This window comes from Periplaneta americana, chromosome 3, assembly GCF_040183065.1.
Source record: "Periplaneta americana isolate PAMFEO1 chromosome 3, P.americana_PAMFEO1_priV1, whole genome shotgun sequence".
NCBI classification, from domain to species: domain Eukaryota; kingdom Metazoa; phylum Arthropoda; class Insecta; order Blattodea; family Blattidae; genus Periplaneta; species Periplaneta americana.
This window is the reverse complement of record NC_091119.1, coordinates 120,280,387-120,292,405: the sequence shown is the minus strand read 5'-3', so window position 1 is coordinate 120,292,405 and position 12,019 is coordinate 120,280,387. Positions and strand designations below refer to the sequence as shown.

Genomic DNA, 12,019 nt, shown 5'->3' with positions numbered 1-12,019 from the left:
TACCTGGGTATTGGAGCCTAGGTGGGCCCCCTCCGTTAGCTCTACTACTTCCCCTATCCAGGCAGCTTCCTAGTTTGAGGCCTCTGTACCAGTAGATGCTTTACAAAATCAAATAACTATGAATAAGTTACTCACAAAATAAACTGAGAAACTTAATTAATACAAGATTTACAAAATTGATAAATTGCCACAAAGGAGAAGTACCGGTAGATACATGTGAAGAGTAGGCCTATATCTATGGTGCACAGTACGAAAGGCATAAGTCGTCAATTGCAAGTTTTCAGAAGATTTTCTCAGGCATATAAACAGTCTACGACCCCAGATCCAGTTCACTATGGAGGTTGAAATGGACGGTAAACTCTCATTTCTGGACATCCTTATCTCCAGAAATAGCAACGTATCTCTTGGCCATGCAGTATACAGTAAACCCACACACACCAACTTGTATCTGAACGCAAATAGTTTCCATCACAAAGCGCAACGGATGGGCATACTAAACACACTGGCCCATAGAGCAGTTTCTATATCGGACCCGGAGCAATTAGACACTGAATTTCAACACTTGAAACTCACCCTCCAGCAGAATGGATATTTAGCTAAAGACATGACCTCTTTGAATGGAGAAAGACACAAGAAGAAGTAGCAGCAGCCCATCACGGACTCACAAGAAGCGGAAAAACCAGCCATAGCCTGTGTACCATTCACAGAGAAGTTGTCGGGAAAGATAAGCAGACTACAAACATGGAATAAAAACAATCCACAAACCTCCACCGAAAATTAAGAATAAGGTCAGATCAGTAAAAGATGATCTAGGCCTCAGAGTACCAGGGATCTACTGCATTCCGTGTGAATGTGAGGCTGCTTACATTAAACAGACAGGACGCACAATAACTACGCGTCTTTCAGAACATCAAAGAAGCATCAGATTGATGCAGCCCGAAAAATCCGGATTGGCTGAACACTGTATTGAAAAAAGCCATAGGGCTAATTTTAAAAACACCGAGGTCCTGGTGAAGTGTTCGGGCTACTGGGATAGAAGAGTAAAGGAAACCCTGGCCATAGCGGCAGAACGCGGTAACCTGAATCGGGACTCGGGTCTCCAACTAAGCGCGGCGTGAACAGCAGCTATTAAATTTCTTAATGCCCAGACAACGGGCCATCATCAGCAGAGGACACATAAGAATTCATCTGCTGAGTCCATTGTGAGACCCGCGGTCAATCAGCCGAACAGCACAAAGAAAGACGACACATTGGCCGCATTCATGCCGCGGTCCGCACTAATAAGAGCCAATCAGCGCACAGCTCCTCGGCTGACTCCTCCCTCTGGCACTATAAATTAAGGAGCTGGGTACCCTTAGTTATCATTTAACCCTGAAGATGAACATCCTCGAAATGTCGGTGGATCACCAACTTATGACCTGGCTGGAAGCCCGAGAAAAGTTTGAGTTATCACATTGCCAGGAAAGCTTCAGTAGTTATCTCAATTAAGGTGTCTGGACCATAACACTAATTAAAAATAAATGAAAATTTGCTGGTGTTAAAGAAAGTGATATGAGTTGAGTAATGTCTTTAATTAGAAAATATGAAATATCACCATTGTACAAATTATTATTTTCATATAAATACTTTTTTTTTTTTTTTTTGTTATGGTTCAGACAAATGCATACTTCTTTACGAAATATCAGTAACAACGTGAATAGGCCTGATTTCTTTTGGCATTGAATAATACTGTTTAATCAGACTAGTAATACATTGGAGAATAACTTTTGGAGGAAAATAATTAGCTGGTTATCATGTGTCAACTGTGAGGATTAATACCTACAATTTTTTTTTTTTTTTTCAGGAAATCAGATGTTTTGATTATATGCAAATTTGATTACTTATAAAATCCTACTTGCGGAACAAGCAATATCAGTATTGAAAAATATAAGCTTTTAGTTTTCATTTAGTATACTATAATAATTAGACATCGGATTTTTAAGCTCTAAAAATGTAATTTAGGCACCTAAATTAGGCTTTAAAAACTGTAAAATAGGTTCTAAAATATTATTTTAGGCATTCACAAATGTGTAATACCACATATCACTATCATTAACAGTAAAATGGATGTAAGAAATATCACATTAATAAAAGAAATACAATTAATTAACTATAATAAATCTATTTATAGATCACAAAGTAAAATTATTGTCATGTTTTTACATTATTTCGAGGCTCTCATTCTTCTGGTGCTATCCTATTTAAAGTTGGAATTGGGATACATCACAATTTTTTTTAATAGATTTTCAAGTGTTAAACTGCATCTTCTATCTGAAAGAATAATTTTGTAAGCTGAAAAGGCCTTTCAACTGACACTGACGTGATAAGTGCATATTTAGACTTAGTAATATTTGCCATGCTTATTAAATTTGTTCCGAAAGATCTACATCTTCCCCATTCATAACATCACATACACTATTCAGAATTGAAAATCCAAGATTTTTTTCTTAATACATTACTCCATTTATCCCTAATCTTGTCGCTGCCCTTCCTTTTGCACTTTTTACTTTAGTTTCTGCTTCCTTAATGATTGAAATTTGTTCCTGAAGGGATTTCTCCCCTTGCTCCAAGTTACATTATATAGTGAGATGAAAATTAAAAAATTGATTGGACGTAAACAATATCCCTCTTCAAGGTGCTATCTTGCAGTAGTTCTTTCACAGCTTTCACACATGTTGCACTTCTTCTGGCAATGCATTCACCACACCAGAAACATCTTCTAAATGTTCAGCATAATACTCTACTTCATCAATCCAGGTGCCCCAGTGAGTGATTACAGGTTTTGGAGGAAGAGAAATTGAATATTTGTCGGACACAAGGCTATTAATTTTAGGGAATTCATTTCTGATGGTTTCAGCAACTCTGTATAATGCATGGGCTAGACAGGTTATGTGGACCATATTAGGATGGCTGGCTTTCAGGAGAGGTGAAGCAGCAACCATGTAAGATGCAGCATCGCTACTCAAAAGAACTTTAGATTCATAAATACCAGTAGGAAGCAGCAGTTGTAGACTTTTGTTAATAAAATGTGCGATGGTGTGGCTTTTGACTTTATCTAGCTGCTTTGAACAAGGGAGATGAGGAGATGAAGGTTCATATGGATCCACTTTGCCGATAATGACATTTCCTATATACCTCACCATAACATCACTGGTTTCATCTACATACCGGTACAACCAAATGAAGGAATTTCCAGTGCTTTCACGAATTGTATGTGGAGTGGACTCATATGCAGAATGAAGGTAGTTCTTTCTCAAAGTTGATTCAGATGGGATGGATTGCTTGCAATACTTTTGTTTAAAAAAATTAATTTCTTAAATTACAAAAAAATCATGAAATTACAACTTCGTATTTTTCCGGGAAATTAACAAATTCCGAAGAACTCCGGAAATATTTAATCCATAAAATTTTAGTTTAAAAAAACACAAAATAAGGCACTAATGGGAAAAATAGACATTTTTAGGCATAGTTAAACTCTGCCAAGTGGTATAACTTTTCATTAAACGTGTATCTACATCATTGGTTTTTATTTATTCCTTCAGGAAAAAATAGCATGAAACCTAAAATCCGAGGTCTAATTTATGCTAAAAATATAAATATCCTAAAACAGGCTCACTTTTCATGGAATGACTGTTTTCAAAATTGGACATCCCTGGCTTATTAGAATTAGGCTTTTGGGTAATCCACCTCATCCTGCTCAGTCATCCAGATTAGCCTGGCATAACGAGTCCAGCAGAGTAAGCGACCTCTCTGGTCTCATTCTGATGATGGAACCTGCATATTGTTCCAAAATGTTGGAGATGTCAAGTGACATGGTGAATTACTCAAGAGCATAATCCTAATCACAGTCAACGTAAAAGCCTAAAAACTTGTATATCCCTGTTTTATGATTAACCACTAAAGATGCCAATTCGACTGTTCTCATGAGTTCATCTCTCCTTATCTGCATGGCTGGTAAGTCCCTAATGCTTAAGCTTATATCATCACTCCTGTTTATGTTATTCTACGAGATTCAGTTCTCACCATTTTATTACGTGTGTTGTGTTTTGCAATGGTTACATGTTCAGTGTGTGAATGTGAACACATTTTGAAAATGTACATGTGGAAAAATAAATCTTGTGGCAGAAAAAGCAGAAACTTTAGCTTTCTCTGATCTGTTGACAAATACTGGAGACATTTGCTGGGACTTTGTGTGTGAAGAATTTAATGAACAATCAATTATCAAGCAATCTGTGTATTTATTAAAATCATTGTTTTTTGCATTATTTGGCATTTTATATATAATTTTATATGTAATTTCAATTTCATAGATTCGGAGTTTTGAAACATAAGTGTGGCAAAATAATATGCAGCTTAATGCTACTTACTGGTTCTCACACTCATTCCTAATTTAACACATTTGTTGTTCAGCTCATCTTCTCTTCTTAGGACAGTATGTTTATATGTGTACTGTACATTCCAGAAACGATCCCAGGAAAGATGGGGGCAGACGGCGGCATGCATCAGGCCCACGGCCTCTGTCAGCAATTAGTGATGGACTTGATCCTTTTGACCTGCTTGGTTTGGAGAAAGGGCAAGAAGGACAGGTTTGTATTATTTTTTCTTATCATCGAATCCAATCAATTAAAATAATGCAACATTTTTATTACCAGCATAGCTAGGAATTCAGAAAATGAATTAGAGAATTCCCACTCCTTCTGAGCAAAATTTTTTATCTGTCATCAAGGAATAATAGATACAGAATAATTTCAAGGAAAAAAATTGTTCCCGGGCCAGGTATCAATCCCAGGACCTTTGGGTTAGTGCATCAATGCTCTACCGACTGAGTACCCAGGAACTTCACCCGCTACCGTCTCAATTTTTCCCCTTTTTATTCACATATTGAGTGGGCTGACAAGATGCAAGAAACCCACATCGAGTGCACACAAACTGTGTGTGAGACTTGAAATTGTGCATAATAATTAGTCTCAAATCTCCCCCTCCCCTCCCAATGGCAGGTACTTGACTGTTTGTTTTTCACCAGTTTACCAACAGAGTCAAATTCTTGTTCATATTCCCTCTTAAAGATTTTCGTATGAGAGAGATGTTTAATATCAACATTGTTTCAGTATAAGAAGTGTTTTTATGTTAGGTATGTTTTGTGAAACCAAATGTTCAGTGTAAAATCACAATTATTTTGTAAATGTCTGAAAACATTTTGAGTTGTGTTAAAAATATAAAAGTTAAAATTGAATTTCACATTCTAATCTTCATCATAGAAGTCTAGTGACATAGGCCTATTCACACACTGAGTAAAATGAATATATGTCAATTGGACGAGGAAATCTTGAAGTTAAAATTATATACTGGTAGTATACATGTCACAACCACCTGACATGCAAGTTATATGTGCGTGGTAATGGAGTATACCTCAGCAAATGAGTGAGTGTCTTTTTGTGCATTTGTTTGTGTATACATATTTATGTAATATACCCAGGTTCTTTGGCCATGTCTGTGAATATTTGAAGTGGGTAATTTTTGCGTTTGTTGTTGCTCACCAGGTCAGTGAGTGCATCATAATAGTGGCTGTTATATTTTTCCCTTCCATTTCTTTTATGAACGATAGGAATTAAAAAATGGTGATTAAATGCAAATCTCATGGAAATCAAATACCAGTTTCATATATCAAGTCACAATAATTACTAGGATTTGAAGTAAGGCTACGACATAGATATGAGTTATGAAGGGTATTTAGAATTGATGACGTAAAATGTAACCAAAATGGAGCAGTAAGGGAATGAAAGTTGCAGTAAAAACTAGTATTCTAGAAGGAAACCTACCACTTAGCCGTTAGGCTAATGATGTATCAGATAATGGTGTAAAATATTATTAATTGTTGTTACTGTTGAATTTCCTACAGGAGATCTCATATGGGCAACTGTTGGTGCCATCACGTCAGTTCCTGGTTCGTGAGCGCAAATTAGCATCAGAAGAGCCACCAGACAGCGCTAGTTTCAAGCATCACATTGTTGCTAGGTACCTTGTTAGATGTGTTCACAAACTATCTGTGTCTGTGCATTTGCGTGGGAAAACCCAAGACCAATGAACTGATAAAATTTATTACAGGAGAATTTCATGAAGGATAATCTAGCTATTTGAATTATAATTCATGTTGGATACTTCTGAAGGTAAACAACTTCATACGAAAATTTACAGCAATTTCTTTATGATGTTTGTGATTCCATCGAATTTAAAGATTTATATCAGAACTTTTTCATTTCATTTTGCGCCTAAGTCATTACTTCCACTCCAATCTGGTGCACCTGATATTTTGTGGACCTTATGCAAATCCATTTAATAATGAAAGAAAAATGTGCCATAATTATATAATATAACTTTTTCATATTAAAATATAAGACAATATAATTTGTATATTACACAATATACGAATACCAAAATGTATAAATTAATTCACAAACTACTAATATTTCAGGATATAGAATTCGTCAGATATACATTTGAATATAAAATTCATTTACAATGTAAAGAATATGTAGTTTCTTCTAAAAGTTAGAACTGTACTTAAAAAAATTTCATAATTATTCTAATTAATAAGTTTATAAATGTGGCAGAAAGTGTGAATATAGTTTAATGTCATTTTTTCATTGCCTCAACCTTGTATCCCTTTAGTACCATTGTTGAGCAAAAACTGTCTGCATATAAGAGAATATCTACAGAGCCATCATCTTACTCAGACTTGCTTTCAGCAGCACAGTTCTGCGATGAAGCACAATGCACCCACTCATAAATAGTGATAAGTATACATTAAAGGTTAGCTACAAAGAAGGCAAGCCAGTCGAGAAGCTTGCTGAACTCTCTTGGTTTGTGAGTGCATGAGTCATAGTGCAGAAATTTAGCACAGAATAGAGAGTTTTCATTTGTTATTAACTTCACAAAAAAAACTAATCACCTGCTCAGTGTTGTAGAGCATTTCGGGAATGCTTTCCTGGGATTGATTTGCCTAACAGATGTACAGTTCATAAAATAATCAACAAATTCAGAACTACAGGAATGGATAAGAAAAAAATCGAAGATGTCAAGTTTTAACAGAGAAGAAGCTTAATAATATTGGTACTCAATTAGAACATTCACCATGAAGGCCTTTAAGTTAACCCAGCAAGCAGAAATCGGCTATGGATCAGCACATTAAGTGACAAAGTTGCTGGAATTTTATCCATACAGAATGAAAGAAGTGCAATTTTTAGAGGACAGGAACCTGCAGAGGAGAATAGTTTTGCACCTGGTTCCTTGAGTCTGTACATATCGGCAATTTAAGTCTACAATTAGTGTTTTTCAATGATAAGGCATGGCTTCACATGCATGGCGGAATGAGCAATCAAAATACTGGTAAAAACCAAATCCAAGACTCATACACCGAAGCTTGCTACATGATCCTAAGGTTGGAGTGTGGTATGCCATGAGTCAACTAGAATTGGTCTCTTATGTTTTTTTTTTTCACGAAACAATTTCTTAATCCGGTTGGTACATATCCATAATTTTGAAATAGTTTTTTCCTCACTTGCCTGAAGAAGAATGAATGCATGGCGCATTTTAGCAAGATGGTGCTGCAGCTCATACATCACTGTGTGCTATAGCTGATGTCTTTGGTAACAGAGTAATTAGTGCAGGCTTGTGGCATGCTCGATCTCCAGACTTAATTTCCTGCAATTTTTATTTTTGGGCCATTTTAAAAGACAGAGTATATAAATCAAATTCGCGAACATTAGATGAACTCCAAGATAATATACGAGAAGAAAAATAGCTAACATTTTGCAAGCAGAGTTGCAATGTGTGAAGAAAAATTTGTTACAATGCTAAATCTGTTCCAAAGCACAAGGAGAACAATTCCAGAAGTTTCTTTGAAAGCAATGGCGCATCAAGGAGGGGAGAGTTTGAGAGTGAATCCCCCCCTTCCCCAGAGCACTCCAGAATAAAAGGAAATGCTGTTGAGCTGTGCAACATTATAACTGACTTATTTCCAGTAATACACAAACTTTTCACAATAATGGCAACTCTCCCTGTAACTACTACCCTAGATCATATATAAAACAGATCAGCCAAGCTTATATTAAATTTGGACGCAACTGGAAAATAATGGACGCTATGCGTCGCTAGTGTCGAGAAATGAGCTTGCAATAACCAACACTAGATGGCAGAGTACTTGAAAAGTACATAGAGAGAGTAATACGACTGTGGGATGACTTTTTTACGTCATGCCACCTCCAAATTTCTTTCTCATTGTAATGTGAGGTTATGTTACAATAAGACTTTGATGTGTCGCTAAATTGTAGCATACAGAAGCTTGTTTTACCCAAATTCATCAACACACATAGATGACATTTTGGTACATGGCTGATATAATGTTGTTTGGGTTCAATATATAATCTGTCATCATTTGATGTACGATATCTAATTGTTTTTAATTTTCAGTATACAATACCTCACTAGCAACAAATAACACAAAATACTAAAAAGAGCAGATTTGTCTGCGTTTGTTGAATGCACATCATGATGCTCACGAAAAGGCACTAATTTATTTTGTGTGCACAAGATTACAATTTTTTAATATGAAGGAAAAGCAGGTATTCCTCTTCTGAAATTTATCCGATAGGGGAAGAATTACAACTCCCTCCCCCCCAAACATGTTTCCTCTTTGCTAGGCCTACATGTTTTCATTTTACAGGTGTATTATATGATGCGATATGGAAGCAGATAAATAATAACTGTACGTTTCTCGTCCACATTAAATTCAACGTGTTCATAACATAGGTCTGATATATTGCCTCATGTAGGCTACACAGCTGGCAGTGTTCTTTTTACGAATAAGCGGTCGTACTAATCATTTTCTTTTCATCTGAACTATTGCTAGAATATGCGTTTGTGCTTTTATTTGCTCTGTATGTTGTTAAATAACTACTGAACATCGTCTTTGGCTAACAAATTGTTCTAGTATTCGTTTCATATCAGTCTTACAGTATTGAATTATGTCCATACTGTGGGCGAGATGATATCAGGCTGGAAAATTCGCTCTGAATGCATTTTTTTACACAATTTTCTAATTTTCAGCAGATTTACGATACCCTGTGCGGTTTCTCTGCCAATGCAGAGTTAATTGCAATATACGGTAATTCTGTTATTTTCCTGACACTTTTATATCCGTTCTCATAAACGTACTGATTTAGATTCTTTACCCTACTGTAGGTATTTTGCTCTCTACAAATCATCGTTAGTCAAATGAAATAGTCTATAATAGTTGTTTGTAACGAATTAGTAGACAACCTCAATCCCTCCTGATCGCCTCCCTTACGAATTTCTTTCTCACTTTAATCAAATTTCATTTATACTGGTCCTTAAATTACATAAACTAGTGCTGAGGTAGTTACGGTGATTTCTGAAGTGAAAATCGTTCAATTTATAAGGGTGAAATCAAAAATAATTTTTGTAGCCTTTCCTTGTCCTTAATTGAAAATTTGAGTAACTTCATATTACGACAATATTTCTTCCTTCTTCTGCAGTTAACATAATCGCAGATGGGCATTTCTAAATGAAGTTTGTTACACAGAAACCTTTGAGACAATATTGACACTTGAAGTTCTTTATATATATATATATATATATATATATATATATATATATATATATATATATAGTTCATCTATAAGAATTAAACTAGCGCTGCACCATGCCATGCATCCCACCCCTTGTTTTCTCCCTTGAAATATATCGGTGCCGGGTAGAGTTCCCGGGTAGCTCAGTTGGTAGAGCATTGGTACGTTAAACCAAAGGTCCCAGGTTCGATGCCCGGCCCCTGAACAATTTTTCCCTAGAAATTATTCAAATCAACTTTGCAGGGAGTTATACCTGAAAATCTTGATTAGCGCTGAGGTAGTTTCCTTCATACTCAGCTTCTTCAGCTTGCATACATGAGTCTGTAACAGGTTAGGTTTGGTCAGTGCTGTCATGGTAATTTTTTTCTTGGCCATGCACCCCACCCCTTGTTTTCTCCCTTGAAATATATTTTACTCTCCTCTCTCTATCTCTCCAATTGTCATTTAATTATTTTTTTTTAATATTAAAGAAGTAAAATTGTTTTGCTTTGCAATTTAATTGTACAAGTTTGATTTAAAGAATACACCATGTAGCACCACCATTGATGCACACTTGTCTCGATGAATCCTGGAGTGTATATTTGCAGCACTTCTCGTTTTTCAACCATTATTTTATATAATTCTGGATTCCAGTGCTGAAAAGAGGTGGATAATTTTTTGTTTATGAACATCAAACAAAATACCGGTAGGTACAGTAGGAACAGCAAGAGATAATCTAAGATCTGTATACATCTCCACGTACAAAACTTAGGCACCCATATGCCGTATGGCTCCTTACAGACAAAATTTTCATTTCCCCATACGATTAATTAAAAAAAAATTGTAGGTTCCATACGATATATGGCCTCGTGTGGCCTCCATGACAGCACTGGGGTCAGTAAGTTTAGGCACTTTTACACCTTGCATATACAATCAACTGCATCTCCACAAAAAAATTCCTTATAAATTGAACGGTTTTCACTTCAGAGAAATCACAGGAACCGCTTCAGTGCTACTTTCACCCAGGTAGTAGTTAGCAGTTAATCATTTCAAAGCTCTTGTTATATTATGAAATAGCATCACACAATGCTACCAAAATAAATGTTCTCAGTGTTAAAATTACAGAGTGTAAATTTCGCTTAGGACAGTTTTTGCTCTGGAAAATTAAAGGAAACAAACAGTATATCAAATCAGCAGCTGAGACACAAAGCACCTGAAATTCGAAAGTGGTTAAAAATTTTTATATTTCGTTCTTTCTTATTTACCAGCAACAGAAGTACCAGTATCAGATTTTTTGCAGAGCTAATATCAGACGCCCCTCCTATTAGAGAATGTTTTGAATATTATTATATTCTGGAAAACTACATTGGCACATCAACCTCCCCTCCCCCTGCCTGAATTCTGAGCTGAAGCACGAAAATTTCAAAATGTACAAACTACAGATGCGGCAGAATGTTACCACAGTGGTCTTCAGCAAGAATTTTGTAAGACATATCCAAATATCTTCATGGTCATTATATGTATTAAAGTAAAACATATACTACATGTGAAGTACCTACTAAAAATGAGAGAAATAGAAATGGGAAGGACAATAAAAAAAAGTGGAACGGACAAACACTAAGACACTATTCATCTTGAATCAGTATGAACAATAGGACACTTTTTTTTTTTGGTGCCAGTGGTATAGAATATGAAATTAAGTTGCGTCAATAAGTTTTTCGAGTTTAGCATTACTTTAAGTATTTATTGTCCCCCTGTTGGAAAGATGGAATTACTTTGTTTGAAACTTGATGAAATTTTATTGTACCTTAACTCAATTTATTAAGGTAAAATAAAATTCAAAATAATAACTGCAGGCCATTTTAAAATAAATCTGTTGGATGTAAATTATTTCTTAATTTATTAGGACCATAAAGGTATTTTTACAAGCGATAGATTGAATCATTTTTATCTTAATCTTAATGTAGGATGATTATTTCGGGAATTGTTATGCTCTAAATTGTGAGGATATTTTAATACTTTTTTAAAATATAAATTTGGAATATGTTTCCAGTTAGTAAAGAGTAATTCAGAGAGACAGAGGTCTCAAGCATATTTATTGACACATGCCAGAATTATTAAATATGAAAAAAAGAGTTCTTGCACTAACATACTGTTTATAAAGTAACCAAATCTTAAGAAATACAGTATATGTACTGGCATTCTATATAAAGGCATAGGAGTGAATATAAATCTGTTTTAAGGAATTCCTATTTAATATTCCTGCTATAGGAACATGACAAAATAAATACAACGCAGCATGGAAGCTAATTCAACTCTTTATCGAGTATTGTTGATGAGATGTGTTATGAAGG

The 12,019-nt window shown here is 35.3% G+C and overlaps 1 protein-coding gene across 4 annotated transcripts in view; it reads left to right on the top strand.

The window, feature by feature from the left end:
- LOC138696462 (CDK5 and ABL1 enzyme substrate 2) overlaps positions 1-12,019 on the top strand; it is a 36,830-nt gene that overhangs the window by 2,865 nt on the left and 21,946 nt on the right. For all 4 annotated transcript variants that reach the window (XM_069821464.1, XM_069821463.1, XM_069821462.1 and 1 more), the window contains exons 2-3: positions 4,502-4,625; positions 5,939-6,054. In XM_069821464.1, coding sequence (XP_069677565.1) covers positions 4,502-4,625; positions 5,939-6,054 — 240 coding nt within the window. The remainder of the gene's footprint in view (positions 1-4,501; positions 4,626-5,938; positions 6,055-12,019) is intronic.